This window comes from Mustelus asterias, chromosome 19 (genome assembly GCF_964213995.1).
Source record: "Mustelus asterias chromosome 19, sMusAst1.hap1.1, whole genome shotgun sequence".
Lineage (NCBI taxonomy): Eukaryota > Metazoa > Chordata > Chondrichthyes > Carcharhiniformes > Triakidae > Mustelus > Mustelus asterias.
Genome location: NC_135819.1, coordinates 44,587,008 through 44,613,253, shown reverse-complemented (window position 1 = coordinate 44,613,253; position 26,246 = coordinate 44,587,008). Strand labels below are relative to the sequence as shown.

The 26,246-nt window shown below is 44.2% G+C and overlaps 1 protein-coding gene across 1 annotated transcript in view; it reads left to right on the top strand.

The window, feature by feature from the left end:
- Positions 1-2,159: 2,159 nt before the first annotated feature.
- The window catches only part of LOC144507484 (mucin-5AC-like), a 229,113-nt gene continuing 205,026 nt past the window's right edge, over positions 2,160-26,246 (top strand). Inside the window, exons 1-13 of the mRNA XM_078234610.1 lie at positions 2,160-2,239; positions 6,997-7,065; positions 9,386-9,614; positions 11,317-11,434; positions 15,334-15,412; positions 15,822-15,913; positions 20,806-21,004; positions 21,137-21,259; positions 24,726-24,846; positions 24,948-25,086; positions 25,234-25,326; positions 25,418-25,490; positions 25,571-25,708. Coding sequence (XP_078090736.1) covers positions 2,173-2,239; positions 6,997-7,065; positions 9,386-9,614; positions 11,317-11,434; positions 15,334-15,412; positions 15,822-15,913; positions 20,806-21,004; positions 21,137-21,259; positions 24,726-24,846; positions 24,948-25,086; positions 25,234-25,326; positions 25,418-25,490; positions 25,571-25,708 — 1,540 coding nt within the window. The 5' untranslated portion in view covers positions 2,160-2,172. The remainder of the gene's footprint in view (positions 2,240-6,996; positions 7,066-9,385; positions 9,615-11,316; positions 11,435-15,333; positions 15,413-15,821; positions 15,914-20,805; positions 21,005-21,136; positions 21,260-24,725; positions 24,847-24,947; positions 25,087-25,233; positions 25,327-25,417; positions 25,491-25,570; positions 25,709-26,246) is intronic.

Sequence of the window (26,246 nt, the reverse complement as noted above, 5' to 3'; positions counted from 1 at the left end):
GGTAAAGGCATTGGTTTTAAGGAGAGGGTGTAAGCTGGAAGGAGAGGTAGGAGAGGCAGTGAGGCCTAGGGATGGAATTCCAGAGCTTAAGACCTGGCAGCTGAAAGCAAGGATACTAATGATGATTAAAGTTGAGGTTTCTTGAGATACCAGAGTGAGAGGACTGCAGATACACCAGAGGGCTGAGAGCCTGCAGTGGATTACTGAGATAGGGAGGGGAGAGGTTAGAGAGGGAATTGTAAGCAAGGATGGGAAGTTTAATGGGGAGCCAATGTCTGGGGTTTGGGATGGAGGCCGCCAGCAACCTTGTATCCCGGAACACCACAGCGGTGGATGGGGAGGAACATACATATAGGTCTTCCAGACTCAGTGTCATAGAGCAGGTCCATCCTCCTGCCTTCGAGTTCTTGGAGATCCATCTTCTTTCTTCAATGGTGGGCCAGTGAGGTTGGGTGGCTTTTCAATGCAGCACCTGGGTATGAGGATGGGACTCAGGCCATCATGCTCACCCTGCCACGGAATATGGCACTAAAGTCATGGGTGCATAATTAATGAGATTGTGCCGGACGATATGGTTTCTCTCCGACGTCCGAAGTGGGAAACAGTCCACGTTCTCAGCCCTGCGATGGGACTTCATCCCAGATGCAGGATTCTCCCTGTCGCGTTTCTATGTCTGAACAAGAACTTCATTTCCAATTTTTTACAATGTTTGCCCCCAGCTCACTTTTTGCTTTTCTTTCTCTGTAACCGCATATGGGCTTGACCAAGAAAACAGAGAACAGTCAACCGATACTCCTCATTATACACCAAACAATTGAACACTTGAGAACTACAGTGGAGATCAGAGGGAACAGTGCAAGAGCAGGAAGAGAAGCATTGCAGAATGGAAGCAAGCAAGCGCAGTACTAACCAGTTGGACAAGGCATTAAAGGAAGATGGTGTGGTCATCTCTGCCAAAGGCTGTAAATTGGTCAAGAAGCATGAGGGGTAATAGTTTACCTTTGTCATAATCCCCCCTGTCCCAGCCACCTGCATTTAAGGCTGGATTTTCTGTTTGGGGGTCAGGATATCAATTGTTGTGATTAAATGCAGGGCCTGCACTGTGTCGGGAATAATCACCTGATAATGACTTTTGCAGGAGTGACCACTTCATGGCCAAGGGGCAATCTCACTGTCCAATTAAACATGATGGGTGGGCTCCTAAGGCTGGAGGCCCTCTAGCAATGACACATCCACAGCTCTGGAGCTGCCAATTGTAAAGTGGAGAGAGGACACTTCAAGATGGAGGCTGACCAGGTAATATTTACAGAAAGGCCACTAACAAAAGACTTAGCTGTGATGGTGGAGGGGCTCCACTGGATGAGACACAGGAGCAGATGTAGGCCACTTAGCCCACCTCGTCTGGATGGCCATGATGAGTGTAGGGGGTGTTCCTCTCAGAATGAAGCATGAACTTGACCACATCATTTCAGTACACACGCCAGGAGGCCACTTCATTTAACTGGCTGCTGGGTAGAATTTGCTTGCTAACTGGAAAATCCGGCATGGGAAGGAGGCCTTATTGGTCCCTGAACTGGCCTAATTTGTTACCCCCAACTTTCCGATGGGTAGCCATCTTGTCCCTGATCTGGCTTTTCTCAAAATGGTTCCATCTCTGAACTGTACTAGAAACCCACTACAGTGGCTGGCGGCCAGAAATTCTGGGTTCACGTACCTCTAATCCCACCCCCATTGCACCTCAGAAATTTGGCCTTTAATGTCAGTGTGACAGCGACTAAAATATGGACCTTGGATACAGGTGGAGGAAACAAATTCCAAAATCTCTTACGAGTAATTACAGGTTACACGGTGTATAGGAAAGTCAATAAGAAATGGTCCCGTGCCCATGTGCGGGAAGCAAATTGGAATTGTGCAACATTGATGCCATGGTTTCAAACAAAACTTGGCAAGGCATTTGATTGTGCTTACTTTTTGTTACAAAAAAGAGCTGTGCTGAATTAAGTGCCTAAAAGAATGTTTCAGAATCCAAAGGGTTAAATTCACCATCAAAGGGAAAATGCTTTGCAAATAACTGCTTTCAACTTCCTTATTCTATTCAAATGAGTTGAGCAGCACCATATAAATGGACTTAAGTAGTAGACTGTACACCAGCATGACCATTGGTGCCTACTGATGTCCCAAACTAATGCAATGGAAAAGCTTGTATTAGTTGTCCTCTGGGCTCTGTCCCTGAGCAAAGGTAAGTGCGTTTAGTACACTATGACTGATGATTTTGCAGTAATAAAGCTTATATGCATTTTTATATTTATGTAAATAATTGTGATGTGAAATAAAATATCATGAAGATGTAATTCTGTAATAAGTTTGACAATGGGTTTGGATGAAAAATATGGGGCAGTAGAAACACGAAAAGTAGGAGTTTCGGTGGAGGGGTTGGGGGCTGGCTTGGTTGGAGGGGTGGGGGCACGGCGGAGGGGGGGTGACTCCCATCCCCCTCCCATTCCCAGCTCCTTTTGTGACATCAAATTGCAAGAAGCAGACCCAACAACCAGCAATCCTGACCCCCACAGAAAATACTACCACCTTAAACCTTTGGGACAGTATCATCGGGTCCTACGCAAATCCCTGCCACTGGAAGTTTTCACACACTCCCAATTGGAAAGTTTATGCACTTTTGGGCCCACATCCGCAGTTGGGTCTCAGCACTCCCGGAGGTGGGAGCGACCTAATTTACAAAGTCAGAGCTTTAGAATTTAAAGCACTACAAAATAACTTGTTTTCTTCAAGGTGAGTCCTTGTAATGAACTATTGCACAATGAACTTTAGGAATTTTGTGATGTTTAACATGGGTGATCCTTTAACCTGCGTCCCTTGTTGAAAAAGTGCAGAATACCAGTGGCTTTCACTGCAGGTAAAGGGGAATAAAAGCAAGAACAGTACGACTAGGTGAAAAAAGATGACAAGTCTTTCTTTTTGATTGTGTAAAAGAAACTATTGGTTGTAGCAGTTATAAATGATTCCTCCATCAGGGTAATTAATTCAATACCAGTGATTTTTTAAGAACAGATATATTGTATTTAATATCTCCCCAGGATAAACTTTCCTTCAGTATAATGTACTTTTCACCTCAGATAAATTTGAGAGTTAAGCTCACACCTCACTAAATCAGTACCATAGACCTTTAGCATTGACTGAACAGTTGGAGGCTATTCCACCTATTGTGGCTGCTTATGCTTTGATAGAGGCACCCAAGGTGAATCCTGCTGTTCTCCCAATAATTTCTGTTTCAAATACTTCATTTTTTGTAAAGTATTGCATGTCATCTCCCTTAATCACTCCCTGTGATAACTCACTCTGGATCCAAGAATGCTGACATTTTTCTTAATCTCTCCATTCTTTTATGAACTACCATATCAAAGAAAAAAGCTTGAAAACTTTAAACTTGTTTGTTAACTATTTGTGATGAAATTATTCAAGGGTCTTAGTTTTCCTAAAAGAGGATGACAGGAAGCATTATGGTCAAGTTTTCTCATTGATACCTCAGACTAAATAAAAATAGCCTACCATTTGTTAGCACCCTGTCCAATTCTAATTACATATATAGTTCATGTGGGGACAAAGCTATCTTGGATTGTATCAATCAGCTTGTTAGCTGAATCTGAGAGGCCCATGCGTTGGTGTTGCAATTTAAAGTTTATTTATTAGTCACAAGTAGACTTACATTCACACTGCAATGAAGTTACTGTCTAGTCCTAGTTACTGTCTAATCCCTTAGTCGCCACATTCCAGTGCCTGTTCGGGTACACTGAGGAAAAATGTAGCATGGCCAATGCACCTAACCTGCACATCTTTGAACTGTGGGAGGAAACCGGAGCTCCCGGAGGAAACCCCACGCAGACATGGGGAGAACGTGTAAACTCCGCACAGTGACCCAAGCCGAGAATCGAACCCGGGTCCTTGGGCACTGTGAGGCAGTTGTGCTAACCACTGTGCCACCATGCCGCCCCATTGGGAGATAAAAATACATTTATCTCAGTGTTGGCTTCCTCTGATAAAGTTGCACCTCCAATTCAATAGTTCATCTGGCACATTGAGAAAACTCCAGGGGGAATGTCATTTTCCAAACAATTTAGTTTGAATGCAATTTTGACTAAACAAATTTTGGTCGTAACTCTGATCTTTATTTTAACACCAGTGAGTGGTGGAATGTGATCTTCATCATTTACGGTGAAGCTTATCTATCAAAATGACTATCTCCCCAAATTCCGTAACTATGCAATGTTAAGGTTCAGTATGACAGGAACATGTTGTTGAGCCAGATTGATAACTTATTTCAATTTATGGTCAATCTGCTTGAAGACAAACACCCGAGGCACTTTCTCCCATTATCTCAGTTCACACCCACAGATTTGATTTGTGTACTGATAGCAAACACAATAAAGATATGCTAGTCTTGTGGTCACAGCTAAATATATGATTGTTATCTAAATGCCCGTATAGAATGGTAAGGATAGCAATTTCTTTAACACATTTGCTTTCCATTTTTTTATCTTCTCCCAAAATGTTCGCTATTTGTGTTGCCCAAAGAGCTTTGCAAAAAGCCCTTCACTTCCTGATATCTAGAACAATTTGTATTTATATAGCATCTCTAATGTGGGGAAGCACTCCCAAAACAGTTCACAAGAGCGTTACCAAAAAGAATTTGACACTGAGTCAAGTAACAAGATATTAGGTTCGGCCAGTCTGAAGCAGAAAGACTTGGGAAGGCGCCAGGAGGAGATTCCAGAGTCGAGGGTCAGGGTAGTTGAAGGCAACTTAACGTGGATCATTGGGAATCAGGAATGAGCAAGAGGCTCAAATTAGAGGGAACAGGGGTTCTGAGAAGATTGTCACATTGGAGGAAGATTCAAAAAATAGGATGTTGATGTCTTCTCTATATCTTTCATTCAAAAACAAATTCCTTTTTATCAGTGCAGGAAGCGGCTATTAGCCAGTACATACTTTTTCTAAAAAATTTCTAAGGCAGCCAAGCTGATCAAGGATAATAAGCCAGTTTTTGCACCATGTAAATTAGCATGAATAATCATTTAATACTTGTTAACTGTACCTGAATGCATGTAACAAAAAATGGGCACTCTGCCCATCAATATTGTGCAATTTCCCCAGCATGGGATGCCATTATTTACTTTGGTAAGGGATAGTTCTGTATGAATTATTCAAACAAGTTGCAAAATATCTACCTTATTTACCCTACTCCCTTCTTGCTTTGTTCGCCACACCAGGAAAGCATTTATTAATATTTGAGATTGATAAGGTTAATGAACGTAGTAAACTAATGATAGGTTCTGAGAACTTTGTTCACCTATGGATAGGAACAATGCTGCAAATTTATCTGGTGGAGTGCACATATAACTGCTGACTTTGTAAATCCCAGTTTATGTAAATGATAGTTCGGGGGCTAATGTCCCAGGCAAACCCAGAGACCCTCCCTGCCTGTCTAGATGCAGTGACAGCGAGCTTCCCCAAACCTGCCCTCATTCCCCCCCTCCCCCAAAAGTGGAGTCCTTTTAAAGTTAAACTTTGGCAACATTGGATTCAAAAAAATCAACCACTTAGTGCTTTTCCTTTCCTGCCAGTATTTCCTGGGATCGAAGGTCTGGGGATTATATTTAAAGGGCAACCAGACAGCCATTTGCTCACCGCTAGATTCATAGACATTTACAATGCGCAAAGAGGCTTCGTTCCCAGAACAGCTTCCAAACGAACCCCGAATAGTTTGTCTATCTTCCCAAGACAGCCCCCCCACCCCCGCCACACATCCCCATTGGTCGTACCTCACCTGTCCAGCCTCTACTCCCTGACACACGTCCACCCCCACGCACGTCCACTCCCACACACGTCCACACACACACACACACACACACGTCCACACACACACACACGTCCACACACACACACACACATGTCCACCCCCACACACGTCCACCCCCACACACGTCCACCCCCACACACGTCCACCCCCACACATGTCCAACCCTACACACGTCCACCCCCACACATGTCCACCCCCACACACGTCCACCCCCACACACGTCCACCCCCACACACGTCCACCCCCACACACGTCCACCCCCACACACGTCCACCCCCACACATGTCCAACCCCACACACGTCCACACACACACACGTCCACTCCCACACACGTCCACACGCACATACGTCCACACACACACGCACGTCCACACACACACACACATGTCCACCCACATGCACACACACACGTCCATCCACACACACACACACACACACACATGTCCACACACACACACACGTCCACCCACACCCGCACACGTCCACACACACACACACACACACACGTCCACACCAATCCCCGCAGCCATCCCCAGTCGAGCCTGCCTCCCATGCCCAGCCTTTGTGCTGTTTCATCTATGTTCACCTGATCACAATCAAAAGCTGACACTTGTGAGCTGTCCCCAAGCAGGGGAAAATGGCGACTATTCACTGCAAGGCCATGGAAGAAGTCAACCTTGCCAGGTCCACGCCACAGATATGCTGTCGTAAATGTGCAGGGAGTGACTAAATATTTATGGTGTTCCTTTTGGGTTTCCATGTCAAGGGTGGCACAGTGGTTACACTGCTACCTCTCAGCACCAGGGACCCAGGTTCAATTCCCGACTTGGGTGACTGTGTGGAGTCTGCACGTTCCCCCATGTCTGCATGGGTTTCATTTCCTCCAACAAGTCTGGAAGATGTGCTGGTTAAGTGCATTGGCCTTGTTAAATTCTCCCTCAGTGTACCCGAACAGGCGCCGGAGTGTGGCGATGGGGGGATTTTCACAATAACTTCATTGCAGTGTCAATGTAACCCCTACTTGTGACACTAATAACTGAACTTCAAACGAAACACAAGGGGAAGTACCCACCTCACTTGTATGTCTGAGCCTAATTTGATGCAAATATCTTCTTCTGAACCAGGTTCGCAAAGCCTCTTGGAGAGATATGTCCCCAGATCCTTGGAGGAAACGACATTGGATAGCAGCAGTGGTAAGTGTTTATTTACTTTCTTATGGAGATGCATGACTTTTTAAAACCGTAATTTAAAAAATTGTCAATTGGAGCGATGTCAGGGTTAAGAAATAAAATGTTCTCCACTCTGGGAATCCGTGTCAGTTATCGCACAGTCAGTTACAGCCAAATTCTTGCAATTCCAAAAAAATACCCTGGGCGGCACGGTAGCACAGTGGTTAGCACTGCTGCTTCACAGCTCCAGGGACCTGGGTTCAATTCCCAGCTTGGGTCACTGTCTGTGTGGAGTTTGCACATTCTTCTCCTCGTGTCTGCGTGGGTTTCCTCCGGGTGCTCCGGTTTCCTCTCACAGTCCAAAGATGTGTGGGTTAGGTTGATTGGCCATGTTAAAATTGCCCCTTAGTGTCCTGGGATGTGTAGATTAGAGGGATTAGCAGGTAAAATATGTAGGGATATGGGGGTAGGGCCTGGGTGGGATTGTGGTCGGTGCAGACTCGATGGGCCGAATGGCCTCTTTCTGTACTGTAGGGTTTCTATGATTTCTATGACGCTGACTGCCGACATTTAATTTTCCCCACAGGCTATATTTAGAAGCATACAAAAGAGGCCATTTAGTGTCTAATAACCTAAATGGCATTATTTATGAGCTTAATCTACCTGTATGCTCACTTAAAGTTTATTTATTTATTCGTCACAAGTTAGGCTTACATTAACACTGCAATGAAGTTACTGTGAAAATCCCCTAGTCACTTCTAGTGAGTTTGAAAGAAAATTGGAAAATGAGTCAGACCGACAAGCCTCAAGCTTGTTCACACTCCTGATTTCAGTCCTGAATTGCCTGCAGTTCTCATGATTAAAAAAATAGTCATGGGATGTGGACATCGCAGTCCGGGCCAGCATTTATTGTCCATCTCTAATTGCTCTCGAGCTGAGCGGCTTGCTAAGCCATTTCGGAAGGCATTTTTTAAAGAATCAACCCCATTGCTGTAGGGCAGGAGTCACAGACTAGGTAAGGACAGCATTCCCCGAAGGATGATAGTGAACCAGATGCATTTTTACAACAATCAACACTGGTTTCATGGTCATTGTTAGACTTTTATTGAATTCAAATTTCGCCATCTGCTGTGGTGGGATTCAAACCCTTGGGTTTGAACTAGAACTAGGGGGCATGGCCTCAAAATAAGGGAAGAGCAGATTTAAGACTGAGTTGAGGAGGAACTTCTTCACCCAAAAGGTTGTGAATCTGTGGAATTCCCTGCCCAGTGAAGCAGTTGAGGCTACCTCATTGAATGTTTTTGAGGCAAGGATAGATACATTTTTGAACAGTAAAGAAATTGAGGGTTATGGTGAGCTGAATCCAACAAAAAATCAGCCATGACCATATTGAGTGTGGAGTAGGCTTGAGGGGCCAGATAGCCTACTCCTGTTCCTAGTTCTGATGTTCTTATAGGTCCCCAGGGCATTACCCCAGGTCTCTGGATTATTAGTCCAGTGACTATGCCACGAACTCGCCCACCCTTAAGACTGCGCCCTTATTCATCACTCACCAGAAGAAATATTTTACCTTCGATATTATCCTACTGAATTCTTGTATTGTTTTAAATACATCAGTCTGATCATTGATTATCATTTAAATCTTAGATTCCTCTGTTCATCCATATTTTCTCAACATTTGTTCGCAACTGTTATCTATCTATTTGCATATTTTATATATTTTGTGCTATTGAACCATAGCAATTATGGGATGCTTTGCTGGAGATGTCTCGTACTCTGTGGTATAACTATTAATATAGTCATTTAATAGCACATTCTGCCTGCAAACTCATGCCTCCCATTAGATTTGGGATATTGGATTGATTCCTCAATAAGGAAGTAACAGTCAAGGGCAATATTTAGTGGAAGGCAGTGGTGTAGTGGTATTGTCACTGGACTAGTAATCCAGAAAGCCAGGTTAATGCTCTGGGGACCCAGGTTCAGATCCTGCCATTGCAGATGGTGAAATTTTAATTCAATAAAAAAATCTGGAGTTAAAAGTCCACTGATGACCATGAAACTATGAAACTGATTGTTGTAAAAACCCATCTGGTTCACCAATGTCCTTTAGGGAAGGAAATCTGCCTCCCTTACCCGGTCTGGCCTATATGTGACTCCAGATTCATAGCAATGTGGTTGATTCTTAAATGTTCTCAGGGATGGGCAATGAATGCTGGCCTAGCCAGCATTTCCCATATCCCATGAATAAATTTTTAAAAATCTGGATGTGTGTGCAGTGTGCTTAACTTATGCAGAGTTCATGGGCACTTTCATCCTTCACCATCTGACTTCAACTGTGTTACAGGGTTCTGCAGCACTTGGGGAAATGGAGCGTTCAGGACATTTGATGACAAGTTTTACCATTTCACGTCAACCTGCAACCATGTTCTGAGTCGCCATTGCACAAGTGGAGGAGAGGATTTCAACATCCAAATCCACAGAGGATCGAATGGCAATCTCGAACGCATTTACATCAAGATAGAAGGTGTCATAATTCTGCTGGTGAATGGGACCATCTCAGTTCAAGATGTGAAGTAAGTTTTCTCTGCATATGCTTTTTAATTGCAGACTTTTTTGTTGCTTGCTGTACATTTATTTCTGCCTACCAACACATCATTGAGCACTTCGATACAAGTAACATTGGTAGCTACTGCCAAGATGACTTTAATAGGAAATTCCAGCATCATGCAGCTCAGGAGGAGGCCATTTGTCCCACCGTACATGTGCAGCCTCTTTGATAGAGCTGCTCAATCAATCCCAATCCCCTACCTTTTCCTTGCAGCCTTACAAATACTTCCCTTCAAATATTTATCCAATTCTCTTTTCAGTGCTACTCCTCAATCTACTTCCCCAGTGCCGCCTCCCCCTCCATTCTCCCACCACCCGTCCCATACCCATTCCAGATCATAAAAAACATAGAAAATTGTTTCCTCATATCGCCTGGGGTTCTTTTGGTAATCGCATTGGATCAGTGTCCTCTGGTCACCAACCATACTGCCTTATTACTAACAAAACCACTCGTATATTGAACATCACTGTTTGTCAGTGGTGGAAAGAGTGAATATTTAAAATGGTGATGGAGTACTCATGAAGTGGGCTGTTTTATCTTGGACGGTGTTGATCTACTTGAACGTTGTTGGAGCTGCACTCATCCAGGCAAGTGAAGAATATTCCAAGACAGTGCTGACTTGTGCCTTGTAAATGGTGGTCAGGATATTGGGAGCCAGGAAGTGAGTTGCTTGTCACAGAATTTCCAGCCGTCGATATGCTCTCGTAACCACAACATTTATATGGCTTGTCCAGTTCAGTTTCTGATCAATAACCTCCAGGATGTTGATGATGGGGAAGTCAGCAATGGTAATGCCTTTGAATGTCATTTAGAAATGCTTAGACTCCCTCCTGTTGGAGGCGGTCATAGCCTGGTACTTGTGTGGTGCAAATATTACTTGTCATTTATCAGCCCAAGCCTGAATGTTGCCCAGAATTTGCTGCATTTGGATAGACTGCTTCAGTATGTGAAGAGTCACGAATGGTACTGAATATTGCACAATCATCAATGTACATCCCCACTCTGATCTTGTGATGGAACATCATTGATGAAGCAGATGAAGATGGTTAGGCTTAGGACACTATCCTGAGAAACTCCTGCAGCAATGACTTGGGAATGGGATGATTGGCCTCCAACAACCACAACCATCTTCTTTTGTGTCAGACATGACTCCAACCAGGAGACTTGCTTCCCTCAATTCTTGTTGATTTCAATTTTGCTAGGGCTGCCTTGGTGTTAAGGGGAAAAGTTGTCTTGATGTCACAGGCAGTCATTCTAACTTCTCCACTTGAATTCAACTCTTTTTTCTATATTTGGAATAAGGCTGTAAATGAGGTCAGGATTTGAGTGGTCCTGGTGGAACCCAAACTCAGCATCAGTGAGCAGGTTATTGATGTGTAAAGCTTCTTGATAGCACTGTTGATGACCTTTTCCATCACTTTGCTAATGCTGTGAATCAACTGGTGGGATGTTGCAGTGAATTATGTGAAGAATTAATAGTTCTTTATGGGGATATTATTTGTCATTCTCCTGCTCCAAATTCCAAATATACAAACCAATTTGATAAAAAAATCTTTACTTGTCCAAAGTTGAATCTTGTGACGTAAAAATAACTTCTATAAGATGATATTATAATTGTTTCTTCTTTCAGAGTAACAGTTTCATTCAACATTACCTTTATTTTACAGAATAAGTCTACCATATCATGACAAAGTAATTGGCGTCTATAAAAGTGGAATTTACACAAAAATTTCAAACAGGAAGCATACTATATCTGTGGTCTGGAACAGAGCAGATGCATTATGGGTAAGTTTTATTCAATAGTTTCATATTCATTTTTAAGTTAGTTTTACATTTATTTATCCAATGGAGTAACATATGCCAAATAGTACATTGTATTATGATTGTCTTTAACGGAGAACAATGTGTGTTCTTTTGGTACAAATATAAATCTCAGCAATTGATTTGGTAGTAATTAGAATCATAGAATCCTACAGTGCAGAAAGAGGCCATTCGGCCCATCAAGTCTGCACCAACCACAATCCCACCCAGGCCCTATCCCCATATCCACCCACTAACCCCTCTAACCTATGCATCCCAGGACATCTGGGACGGGCCGAAGCCACATGTGTCAAGACTGCCACAATTACAACTGAGCCGAAGATACCTTTTGAGCTTTTGTGAAAACGTTCCATAGCTTGAGCTCTTCCTTAGACCTGGAGAATAGAAATGTGTTTCATTGTGTGGACTGAGGATCAGCCCCAAGTATTCTTGGTTTGGGAAATGTAATGTTGTCATTTATCTCAAGAGGCTTGGAATACAAAAGCAGGGATGTACTTCTGAGGCTTTATAAAGCACTGGTTAGGCCCCATTTGGAGTACTGTGAGCAATTTTGGGCCCCACACCTCAGGAAGGACATACTGGCACTGGAGCGGGTCCAGCGGAGATTCACACGGATGATCCCAGGAATGGTAGGCCTGACATACGATGAACGTCTGAGGATCGTGGGATTATATTCATTGGAGTTTAGGAGGTTGAGGGGAGATCTGATAGAAACTTACAAGATAATGAACGGCTTAGATAGGATGGACGTAGGGAAGTTGTTTCCATTAACAGGGGAGACTAGGACGCGGGGGCACAGCCTTAGAATAAAAGGGAGTCACTTTAGAACAGAGATGAGGAGAAATTTCTTCAGCCAGAGAGTGGTGGGTCTGTGGAATTCATTGCCACAGAGGGCTGTGGAGGCCGAGACGTTGAGCGTCTTCAAGACAGAAATTGATAAATTCTTGATTTCTCGAGGAATTAAGGGCTATGGGGAGAGAGCGGGTAAATGGAGTTGAAATTAACCATGATTGAATGGTGGAGTGGACTCGATGGGCCGAATGGCCTTACTTCCGCTCCTATGTCTTATGGTCTTATGGTCTTATGGGAAAGGACATAGATCAAATTTTCCTCCAGCCTCATCTGAACTTGAGAAGCCTGATGGCATCAGAAGTTTTCCATTTGCAACATCAGTCAAGTTATAACATTCTCATTTATATTCATTCTTGAGATATCAGTGTTAATTAGTGCTTATTCTTAATTGCCCTTAAACAGAATACTGCCATGTCAGAGAGCAGTTAAGCACAGATTACATAGTTTGTGTTCAGAGTCACTTGTAGGCCAGTTCTGTTAAGATTTCCTCTCCTGAAAGTCAGCAGTGAACTAGATGTGATTTAATGAGAATCTAGTTGTTTCATGATTATTATTTATCAACCTGGCATTTTATTCTAGATTAATTAACTAACTGAATTTCACTTCTCTCAGCTGCTCTGGTGAGGTTTGAACTCAGGGGCGGAATTTATCATTTTCTACCGAGTGGTAGCTTGCAGGCTGCATGGCCGGGTTTTCTTCCCAGATAATCAAGCATTCTGCGCAGAAGAAATCTGGAGGTGTGGCCCACGCTGCCACGCTGGTGGGAGGGGCCGGAGAAAGACGGCAGCCAGGAATCTTGAGATCTCCAATAGAAAAAACAGGACGATCCCCATGCACACACTGAGACCATTCCCTACCCCCATGGACACTGGAGACCCCCTTCCATGCACAAGGGGAACCTCCCATATATCCCCCTATAAGACCCTCTAGACACTTCCCTCTGGCAGTGGCAGAGTGGTGATGCCATGCCAGGATGCCAGAGGACAGTGCCAGTGTGCTGGGCAATGCTAAGATGGCAGTGACAGAAGCAGTGCCAGGGGACCAGAGTGCATGCCAAGATGCCAGGGGCTAGTGCCAGGGACCGTCTCAGGGTGCCAGAGTCTGTGGGCACAGTCACAGGTCAGGTTCAGGTTTCCAGAGAGATATGCCAGGGTATTGTATGGGCATGTTTCTCTCGCCCTGGGGACTATATGTACCTCTGTGCCCTGGGCGGGTTCCATTTGTCTTCTTCATGTTTGTAAAAAGCAGGTGAAAACCTCACTGACGTGACGTCACGCGGACGAGAGGGTAGTTTCAAATGTGGAGGAATGGTACAGTGGGGAAGCCCACTAATTACATGGAAATGTGTTGAAATGAGATGTCTGACCTTCCTGGGCAGGTAGATTCTTGTTTTTCGAGTCTTGTGATAGTTTGTGCCCACGTCAGCACTTGCGCTTGTTGCAAATGCAGGTAGTGAATCCTGGCCAAAGTCTACAGAGCATTAATTTTGGGCTATGGATTCATATTTTAGTAACCTCACCATTGTACTGCTATGAAGAAGTAATTTTGGTCGAGATAAAAACCAACTTACTGGTTGGTAAATTGATGGAAAAGGTCCTTAGAGATGGGATTTACGGCCATTTAGAAAGATGCGGATTAATCCAGGATAGTCAGCATGGATTCGTGAAGGGCAAGTCATGCCTCACAAATTTGATAGAATTTTTTGAGGAGGGAACTAAGTGTGTTGATGAAGGTAGGGCAGTTGATGTCATATACATGGATTTTAGTAAGGCGTTTGATAAGGTCCCCCATGGTTGGCTTATGATGAAAGTGAGGAGGTGTGGGATAGAGGGAAAGTTGGCCGATTGGATAGGTAACTGGCTGTCTGATCGAAGACAGTGGTGGTGGTCGATGGAAAATTTTCGGATTGGAGGCAGGTTGCTAGCGGAGTGCCACAGGGATCAGTGCTTGGTCCTCTGCTCTTTGTGATTTTTATTAATGACTTAGAGGAGGGGGCTGAAGGATGGATCAGTAAATTTGCTGATGACACCAAGATTGATGGAGTAGTGGATGAGGTGGAGGGCTGTTGTAGGCTGCAAAGAGACATAGATAGGATGCAAAGCTGGGCTGAAAAATGGCAAATGGAGTTTAACCCTGATAAATGTGAGGTGATTCATTTTGGTAGGACTAATTTAAATGTGGATTACAGGGTCAAAGGTAGGGTTCTGAAGACTGTGGAGGAACAGAGAGATCTTGGGGTTCATATCTACAGATCTCTAAAGGTTGCCACTCAAGTGGATAGAGCTGTGAAGAAGGCCTATAGTGTGTTAGCTTTTATTAACAGGGGGTTGGAGTTTAAGAGCCGTGGGGTTATGCTGCAACTGTACAGGACCTTGGTGAGACCACATTTGGAGTATTGTGTGCAGTTCTGGTCACCTCACTATAAGAAGGATGTCGAAGCGCTGGAAAGAGTGCAGAGGAGATTTACCAGGATGCTGCCTGGTTTGGAGGGTAGGTCTTATGAGGAAAGGTTGAGGGAGTTAGGGCTGTTCTCTCTGGAGTGGAGGAGGCTGAGGGGAGACTTAATAGAGGTTTATAAAATGATGAAGGGGATAGATAGAGTGAACATTCAAAGACTATTTCCTCGGGTGGATGGAGCTATTACAAGGGGGCATAACTATAGGGTTCGTGGTGGGAGATACAGGAAGGATATCAGAGGTAGGTTCTTTACGCAGAGAGTGGTTGGGGTGTGGAATGGACTGTCTGCAGTGATAGTGGAGTCAGACACTTTAGGAACATTTAAGCGGTTATTGGATAGGCACATGGAGCACACCAGGATGATAGGGAGTGGGATAGCTTGATCTTGGTTTCAGATAAAGCTCGGCACAACATCGTGGGCCGAAGGTCCTGTTCTGTGCTGTAAATGTTCTATGTTCTAACTGTTTCCTGCATATTCAGTGTATGATTTTAGAACTGTCGATGTGCTCCTTCTCACACATGTCTAAAGTGTTGCATTTATTTTTTCTTTCTAGGTAACTCTCGATGATAAGTATAAAGGACAATTGTGCGGCCTTTGTGGAACATTTGACAAAAACAGCAGCAGCAAATATGGTACAAATAATAAAATAAAAGTGAATGTTGCTGAAAAAAAGATATGTTGTCAAAGCTTTGCATCCTGCACTCATGAAACACACACTGCCAGGCAATGTTCCTTCTTGTCTAATGAGGACGGGTCACTGCTTTTGAATATAGGTAGCTTCTAGCAAGTGTAAGTGAGCCATTGTGAGCCTGACTGATAATCATATATTGGCGTAATTCTTTGTAGCTCAGGATCGTTCAGCAAGTGCTGTCCACAGGACCACATCCAACATCAAAGATCTTGTGAAACTGAGTTAGGTTTCTAGTGATCTGCCTGTTCTGCTCTCTAATAGTCTTGAGGTGATTGCAGACACATGTACTATTGTTGTGCTTGATGACATTCAATTGGCTCCTATGTCTTGACTCTATTGTCTTTTTGCAGATTCAGCTTTTATAGATGAAAACAAACTGGATGTTTTGGGCCAGGCTTGTTATAGCGAACACCATTCAAGCAAATCGTGTAAAGCGATCTCTGTAAGTTTCTAACCAGAGAAATATTTTGAAGTAACTATAGAACAACACAGGAACTTTGATCTGATGTAGAAATTACACAGCTGCTGATAACAGCAGAGAAACGCTACGGACATGTTTCTCCTTTCTCTCTTGTCCACTCATGCTGCTAATTGTAGTCAACTTTCCGATTACGTTCTTCTCAGTTTGCTTAAGTAAGTCAGTTTGGAAAATATACATTTTTCCTGCCAGACCCTATTCCCCACCCCACAACTCCAAGGATAAATTTCATGGAGGCGACGGGGTGTGGAGAGCTGGCGAGAGACCCACATTGCCTTCTTGGGGGAACTTTGGCCAAATTGGGAGCCAATCAGGGAATTAACATACCTCTGGCCAGCCCTCCATCAAGGCCCAGGGGGCTAGAAATCCCGCATGTCGAGAGCTGCAACCAATCAGAGGCTGGCAGCTCTTATTTGCTCAGCAGCACCATGGGGAGGGAGTGGCTGCTGCCGGAATGACACCCACTGGAATCCAGGATCATGGGACACCCCAGGCCTCAGGTAAGTGATGGCAAGATGGTTTTCACGAGATTTTGGTAATAGAAGAGGGGGCTGTGTGGGGGACGGCAGCATGGTTAATCTGAGCAGAAATATGATCATATACATAATAAGAATGTTTTCAAGTAAATGTTATGACGGGTCTCATTCGTGTGTTCAATCTACCACAGGACATGAAGTACCCCACACGACGTGGTCCAGGAGAAGCATGAGGACTCCTCATAGGAGTTTCTATACTCTTGAGGGCTCCATAGTCTAAGGACTCTTGGAGTCTATACATTAGTTCACATACTCTCACTTTGATGGGACTTGTAATGACCCCAGCGAGGCCCATGAGGTTGGCCTCTTAGAGTATGACCTCCCTGATTGAGGTAATGATTGCTTGCCCAATCAGGGAGCCTCACCCGTATGTGTGTCAGGGATACTGACACTCTGGATTCTGACCGTGTACCTGAAGCACTCCAAGGAGTGGAATTGAGTTTGTAAATAAAGGGAATCTGGTGAAGGGGCACCAGCCTCTGAGGAGTTATTTCAGGACCAGTCAGATATTTATTTGGATGATGGTCTGCTGCTCACACATCATAAAGTGAGTAAAAGCAGATGGTGGAGACAGGGACAGCAGTGGAGAGATCATGTTGGAGGCTGCAAAATATTCCAACTGGACACATACTGAAACTCTGGGAAGTTGATGCAGAGATAGTTCTGGAGCAGGAGCCAGTGCATGCGAGGTACCAGCAGGCATTCCAGGCATAATGTGGCTGCTTGCAAAGGAATTGGAGGAATCAATGTCAAGTATAAATAGCAAAATGTCACATGCCTTTATGATGATATCTTCATCCATTAAAAGAGTGGCCAACTGCATGGAGCATCATGAAACAGTCCAACATGCATGCAGGTCCTCACTAATGGCTTGCACACTCTGAATGCAACCTTAAGTAGGATTGGTGGGCTCCGAGCATTGACTGTTCAGCATCTCACTAATATACAACAAGTGACTCTTCAGCTCATTGCTAGCAGGGAAGTGTGGGTGGATCATGTAAGGGAAGATGGAAAAGGGGGATGTGGAGCCTGGTTGAAACTTGTTCCCCCTCACCCTCCTCCTCACCACCCCACTTATTATTTTGTGTCCCAATAAGACTTTAAGACTTAAAGATGAGCAATTGGTGCATTGTGGGGGTGGGTGCTGCGGTCAAATATGGCTGTAAATGAGTCTACTAACGCAACCTGACTATTCCACAAACATTCAATTGCTTCACCGCCGATGCTCAGTGACAGCAGTGCGTACCGTCGACAAGATGCGCTGCAGGAACTCACCAAGGCTTCTTAGGCAGCACCTTCCAAATCTGTGACCACTACCATCTAGAAGGACAAGGGCAGCGGATACCTGGGAACACCACTACCTGGAGGTTCCCCTCCAAGTCACTCACCATCCTGACATGGAACTATATCGCCATTCCTTCACTGTCCCAGGATGAAAATATTGGAATTCGCTCCCTTACAGCATTGGACCTACACTTCAGGGACTGCAACGGTTCAAGAAGTCAGCTCACCACCACTTTATGGAGGGCAGCTAGGGATGGGCAATAAATGCTGGCCTAGCCAGTGACACCCACATCCCGTAAATGATTTTTTAAAATGTCAAATCTATAGCATGCACGAAATATCATTTTAACATTTAAAATTGTCAATATTTAAAAAGGACACAAAGGGAACTTATCTTGAACTTGCCTGTGATTGTGAATTAGTTAATTTAATGCACCAAATCATTTAGGGAAAAAAAGTAAAGAATGTGTAAAATATAAAAATGTCCTTTGGGCCCCTCCTCTGCTTTAATATCTGAGAACTCAAATTATTTTGTCCCATAATAACCCTAAACTACCAGAAAGTATTTCCAGAACTATCTTCAGGTGTCAAGTTCCCAAACAGATAATGCTGGATTTTTTTTTACAGAGTCAGTTGTGTAAATTTGTATCAGTCTTTCAAGCCTGAAATTATGAATAAGAGGTTTATTTAGCTTATTGTTATCTTAATCCATAAGCAATCCTAGACAGCATTCCTCATGAACCTTGGATGCATTGGTTACATTGCCATATCTTTAGGATTCTTTCCCAACAGTCGTGGCTCCTCCACAAGTTAATCTTCTGGACTATAGTACTGTGTTCCAGAACCAGCTGTCCCCTTAGCCAAGCTGTTACAGCAGAGCTATAACACTGGCATCAACCCAATAATGTGGAAGATTGCCCAGGTACGTCCTGTGCAGAAGAAGCAGGACAACCAATCTGGCCAATTACCCAATCATCAAAGTGATGGAAGGTGTTGGAGACAGTGCTATCAAGGGATTTACTCAGCAATAGCTTGCTCTTCAATTCAGTTTGTGGTCATAGAATCCCTGCAGTGCAGAGGGAGGCCATTCGACCCATTTAGTTTGCACCGACTCACATTTCTTATCTCACCCAGGCCTGTAACTCCTCTCATCCCCCCAACCTTGGGACACTAAGGGGCAATTTAGCATGGCCAATCAACCTAATCTGCCCGCAGAATCGTAGAATCCCTACAGTGCAAAAGGTGATAATTCAGCCTACCGAGCCTGCAATGACAACACTCGCACCCAGGCCCTATCCCCGTAACCCCACACCCTGCTAATTCCCCTGACACTAAGGGGCAATTTAGCATGGCCAATCAATCTAACCCGCACATCTTTGGAGTGTGGGGGGGAAACCGGAGCACCCAGAGGAAACCCACGCAGACACGGGGAGAATGTGCAAACTCCACACAGACAGTGACCCGAAGCCAGAATTGAACCTGGGTCCCTGGTGCTGTGAGACAGCAGTGCTAACCACTGCACCATCGTGTTGCCCTGTGTCGTTTTAGGACCTCTCAATTCCCTGGTAGCCTAAAGGTTGGGATTCGTCGCACTTACCACTGTGGCCCAGGTTTGATTCCTATCAGAGAATGAAGCTTCCTGGTTGATGTGGGGGCATTTATGGCTATAGAGCGTGGTACAGATTGATGCCAACAGCACCGTTTCAATCCCTGTGCCGGCTATGGTAATTAATGAAGGCCTGCGTCCTTACCTTGCCCCATGCTTGATATAGAATGGTGCCCCTCAAGCTAGGTAACTAATTAGCTCTCTAATCGACAGAGATGCCTATGGTCCTTTGTGGACTTTGGCTAATTACCAACCTCTCTGTCCAGACTTCATTACAACCCTGTTGGCTGAAGCAAGTAGCATGGATGCCTTTAAGAAGAAGCTAGATAAATGAATGAGGGAGAATGGAATGGAAAGATATGCAGAGAGGATTAGATGAAATAGGGTGACTGGTATCCTGTGGCCACATGTTTATGTTAGCAGCTCTGCCAAGCTAAAATCACCAAAATATTCAAATATACAGTAAAATATAAAGGCCCCAAAATTGCATGCTCGGCCATTCCCCTGCGATGAAGGCAATAGAGTCCTCTAAACACTCTGCAATAAGCAGAGTTGCTGGGAGGATACCACAATATCAGCAGTGTAGCAGGTGCAAATAGAATCTGGGGCACATCTTTGGCATTCTGGAAGTTGCCCAAATTGTCCCTCCATCCTAGAAATGCTCTTTTTGGCCCCCGAAGACATTGGAAACAATGCTATTTTTCCACTCTAGAGCTGACTGGTGGGGTCCATTTGCGGAGGGTGGTACACCTCAGCTGTATTGAGGTAACAGTAGCTCTTTAATGCTTGGTTGCCAGTGAGAAGGAGCAAAGTTTCTATCCTATCCTATCCGGTACCATCTAAGAGATAGATGGAAGGTCCAATTCTTAAAGGGCAATCTCTTAGTCAAGGCAGACTGGAGTTAACGAGCAGCCACTATTTACCTGAGGTTTCTGCTGGTCTCCTGCTGGAGATGCAGTGGGGACTGGTGAAATCTCCATGGGATACTTCCAAAATAAGGTTGTAATTTAGTTAGGTTTCATACTGCAGGGTGCGTAACACTTGTTTTAGATGGGTTTCATACCTTTTTAGAAGTTGGTATCTTCTAGTTTGGCTGCGAGTGTAATTCTGGGGTGTGAGCAGGCATTGGGAAATCTTGAGTGAAATATTCGTCCCCATTTCCTTCGTTTAATACCTAAAATCTGGGTGAAGTGAAGGGGAAGCTTTCCAAGTTACAACTCGCCCTTGTGCATCCTTTTCCCAAACCCATACCTATACACCCAGTAAGTAATTCTGTCCTAATTCCTGTATGGAACTGCTGATTGTGTAATATTGATGAAAATGAATTCAGTTCATCATATTTCAAAGAGATGTGGGGGTAGAGGTGTACGCATTTTCTGGGTTTCTAAATAAACGGGACTCTAATCTCTCTTATGATTTTTTATTCTCAGCAATGTGAAGCAATTTCATCAAATTTCCTGTCATGCATTACCAACGAGCTAATTGGACAATACTGGCAGATGTGCCAGGCAGATGTTTGCAGCTGTAAAGGAGCAGGCTGTAAATGTGCTTCTTTCGCAGAGATTGCACGGCATTGTGACAAAGAAACGTTTAATACGTGGAAACACTGGAGGGCACAGACAAAGTGTGGTAGGTAGTTTTTTTTCCGATGATGACAAAGGACTATTCTTCAAATCAAACTTGAATTCCCCCGTTTATATTTAGTAACCGTGACATTTTAAATGGTCACAATGATAACAATCGACAACATTTCATCCTCAGCTGAGCCTGCCTGTCCTGAGAATCAGATTTACAAGGAATGTGGCCCAGCCAGTATACCGACCTGTACCGATCCAAATCCTCAACAGAGTGATCACTGTGTGAATACCTGTGTTTGTCCAGAAGGTAAGATCTTAAAGGGAGACCTGATAGAGCTCCACGAAATGATGAGAGGCAGAGACAGGGTGGAAAGACAGAGGCTTTTTTTCCAGGGCGGAAGTGTCAATTACAAGAGAACACAGGTTCAAGGTGAGAGGGGGAAAGGTTTAAGAGAGGTGTCCAGGGGAGGTTTTTCACGCAGAGAGTGGTGGGTGTCTGGAACACACTGCCAGAGGAGGTGCAGGAAGCAGGCACATTAACAACATTTAAGAGGCATCTCGATGGGTACATGAATAGGGAGGAAATAGAGGGATGCGGACCTAGTAAGGGCAGAAGGTTTTTTTTTAGTTAGGGCATCATGATCAGCTGGGGCTTGGAGGGCCAAAGGGCCTATTCTTTATTCTTCGTGCTTTAAAGATACTGAAAATCCTGTTGTTTTGCTTGACTATTCACTGGTTAATTTTGTCAAATACTTGTGATATTGTGAACTTAACTCATGGCATCTCAATTCAGTCTGATGGAAGGAATTTTGGGAAGGGGTAACGGTTCAAAGAAAAATGGAGGCAGACGATGAAGGAGATATAAGAAAGGGGTTTTTGCAAAGCCAGGAATGTTGCGATGCAAATATATGATGATAAATGCAAATGAGACTTAAAGGTTATAAAATTGAGCTCTGTGGCATCAGAGGTGGAATAACGTGAGCTGCAAGACTGGCTACTTCTGGCACGGCCCACACACCACCGCCATGCTGGGAAATGGGTACTCATGCTTTCCGCATGCCAAAGATACCAGTGGACATCTGGTACTGACATTTATCAGTCATTCCAGTTAATTTGACACAAGAGTTTGACTTGGCTGTTGATTGGTAAGGGGATCAACGGTTACAGGGAAAAGGTGAGAGAATGGGGTAGAGAAATGTATCAGCCATGATTGAATGGCAGAGCAGACTCGATGGGCTGAATGGTCCAATTCTGCTCCTAATGCTTGTCCACTGAGTATCTGTGGCAATCCCTCACAGTATGTTCAATTTCACAGGGCACCTTCCACTAGGGCTTTTGTATTTTTTTAAATGAAGCACCCAACTTTCAGGAGAAGTGCTTTTGAATTAGCTCTGCTGTGGAAGTACGGTGGCCTGTTTAGGGAGGTGTGTTGCTGAGCTTGTGCTTCTGTTCTCGAAGGTCAAGGGATTTCGTTACTTTGTAAAAGATAAGGGTGTGTTCTTGGAGTGCTTCTGCGGTCTGCAACATTATAGTGAAATGGAGCAGAGGTTGAGAAGGGGGAATGGACTCTCCACAGAAGGCTCTATCCATATGCACAGAGACCATTTCCCATTCCTGCAGCTCATGAAGGACTCAGATTTAACAAGGTGGTCACGCTACATAATGTCCTGTGCCACATTGGAGGTGTCTCTCTATGCTCCTTGCCAGTCTGTCTGGCAGGTCAGCGATTGCACTAAAGAAATGATAGTTGGATAGCTTATACCTTGGTTGAACTGGGTGGTTTTTTACAATTCTCCTTTATTGACTATTTGCATACCACAGATTTCTTCCAGATAACTTGGTTATTTGAGATAGAATAATAGACGCCCTACAGTGCAGAAGGAGGCCATTTGGTTCATCGAGTCTGCACCAACTCTCTGAAAGAGCTTCATACCCAGGCCCAACCCCTGCCCTGACCCCGTAACCCCATTCATTTACCCTGGTTAATCCACATAACCCAGACATCTTGGGAGTGTAAGGGGCAATTTAGCATGACCACCTCTCTCACACATCTTTGGAGTGTGGGAGGAAACCAAAACACAGACACAGGGAGAACGTGCAAACTCCACACAGACAGTCATTCAAGGCAGGAATTGAACCCGGGTCCCTGGTGTTGTGAGACAATAGTTCTAACCACTGTGTCACAGTGCATCCCCATTACAAAATAAATAAATTTCCAAGCAAATCCTTGTTAGGTTTTGCATGAGATGGAAGGTGAGACCCAGTGGCCACTTTCTAGTAAGACAGAATAAGTCCCTTCGATGCTGCTTCAGATCTCTGGCCCTAAGGGGATTTGAGTATAGGAGTAAGGATGTCTTGCTGTGATTGTACAAGGCCTTGCTGAGGCCACACCTTGAGTATTGAGTGCAATTTTGGTCTCCTAGCCTGAGGAAGGACATTCTTGCTATTGAGGGAGTCCAGCGAAAGTTCACCAAACTGATTCCTGGAATGGCAGGACTGACATATGAAGAGAGACTGGATCGATTGGGCTTGTACTCACTGGAATTTAGAAGAATGAGAGAGGAGGGGATCTCATAGAAGCATATAAAATCCTGATGGGACTGGACAGGCTAGATATGGGAAGAATGTTCCCGATGTTGGGGAAGTGCAAAACTAGGGGTCACAGTCCAAGAGTAAGAGGTAAGCCATTCAGGACTGAGATGAGGAAGAACTTCTTCACTCAGAGAAATGTGAACCTGTGGAATTCTCTACCACAGAAAACTGTTGGGTCCAGTTCGTTAGAAATGTTCAAGAGGGATCTGGATGTGGCCCTTGTAGCTAAAGGGATCAAGGGGTATGAAGAGAAAGTGGGAGTGAGATTCTGAAACCGCATGATCAGCCATGATCATATTGAATGATGGTGCAGGCTGGAAGGCCGAATGGCCTACTCCTGCACCTATTTTCTATGTTTCTATGCTTCTGAGAGAGACAGCCTCCCAGTGCAAAGCCCTGGTGGGTTACTGCTGCCAGTCCAGCAGGGGAGACCCTGCCTGAAAGTTCTGAAGATCAGCAAATTCGGCATAGCACAGACCACTGCCACTGTTAATAATTAATTCATGATGAATCCAAATGGGGATTGTAGAAACATAGAAACTAGAAGCAGGAGTAGGCCATTCGGCCCTTTGCGCCTGCTCTGCCATTCATTTTGATCATGGCTGATCATCGAATTCAATATCCTGATCCCCCCTTCCTCCCTTTAGCCCCAAGAGCTCTATCTAATTTCTTCTTGAAATCAGACAACGTTTTGGCCTCAACTACTATATGAGGAAAATGGAGCTGGGAGCACCACAGATACTCCTCTTAAGTCACACATCATTTTGATTACAAACATGATGGATGGAATTTCCCAGCCGTTCGCTGAGCACCAAATTCTCTGTCCTCACTTACATTGACAACAAGGTGCGAATGGCCCAGAAATTCCACCCGACGTATTCCTTCATTATTGTGGGGTCAAAGTCCTGGAACTCACTACTTAATAGGGTATAGCATGGACTGTAGTGGTTCAATATAGCAACTCATCACCACCTTCCCATGGACAATTGAGGCAGACAAAACATTGGATGTCTTTTTCTCCTAAATGAAAACTGCAATTTTTTACATATATATGTATATTCTAACATAAACAAAAGAGTGCTGTAATTGAAATAGAATAGGAATGTTCAAGCTCTTTAAACAAAGGCATGTGCTTGCGCTTGTGAGTTAATGAACTTGTGCATTCATTTCAATATTTTAAGGCAAAGTTCTTGATAACATCGGAGGCACTAACAGATGCATCCTCGAAACTGCGTGTCCTTGTGAGTACAGTGGAACGATTTATCAGCCTGGAGAGATGAGAAACACTTCGTGCCAATCATGGTAGAGTTTGCAGATCATTCACTTCCTACCGCCAAGGAATTCTCTCTCTTTCCCTTGTGCAAACACTGTTGTTTTATTGCTGATGCCTCTTTTCTTCACAGCGTTTGCAAAAAAGGAAAATGGTCGTGCTCTTATCGCAGCTGCCCTGGGAGATGTACAATTGAAGAAGCAACTTATTTCACGACCTTCGACAACACCTTCTACAGTATGATCGGAGATTGTTCATATTACGCTGTTTTGGTACGTGAGGCATATTTGCTGTTTCAAATTAAGTCTATAACTGTAAATCGATGAGCACAAGGTTTCAGAATTTAGATATTAAAAATTCTACTTTATTTAACCTCTCTTCCATTTCCCCCCCGCACCCCCTCCACACAACTAAACCAGACGGAAGACTGGAACATCAAGGTAGAAATTCACCAGTGTCAAGCAGCATTTAAACAGCCCTGTCTGCAACGTGTGATCTTAACTAAGAACCAGGTGAGAATTGTATAGTCATTTATTTTCAGACTTTATCTCTATCATTATGTTCACTAAAATGACGCATGCACCCATCCTTTTATTTTAATAGCTCAACATTGTGTTCAGCAATGAAGGCAATGTATACATTGGTGAAAATAAAATTGCAATTCCTCTGAAAACAGGTATGTTTTGCTACATTTTGGCAGATAACAAAATAAAAGGTTGAATTGAGTTGAACCTGTACTTTTTCCTCTTTGGGCAGGTGAAATAATAATATTTCAGCAGTCCTCCATGTTCATTCAAGTGGCGACAACTTTTGGACTGAAAATGCAAGTGCAGATACTGCCCATTATGCAGCTTTACATCTCGCTGTCGAAAGATGTGAAAGGAAGTACGAAAGGTATGGCTAAGAAAGAGGTACGCTGAGGCACAACTGACTCAGTATCCAACACTGTATTCAAAGACAATTGCCTTTGGTTTATTGTAGCTCCACTTGGTCACCATAATGCAGCACGGTAGCACAGTGGTTAGCACTGCTGCCTCACAGTGTCAGGTACCCGGGTTCGATTCCCGGCTCAGGTCACTGTCTGTGTGGAGTCTGCATATTCTCCCGGGTTTCCTCCGGATGCTCCGGTTTCCTCCCACAGTCCAAAGATGTGCGGGTTAGGCGGATTGGCCATGCTAAATTGCCCCTTAGTGTCAGTGGGACTATCTAGGGTAAATGCATGGGGTTCTGGGGATAGGGCCTGGGTGGGATTGTGGTCAGTGCAGACTCGATGGGCTGAATGGTCTCCTTCTGCACTGTAGGGATTCTATGATTATAATGGTATTTGCATAAAACCTCTTAATCAACGCTTTGAATGAAGGCATCCCTCTTGTGCTTCACATAAATAGTGGGTTGAGAGCAAAGCACGCACAGATGCTGCAAGAACTCCTCA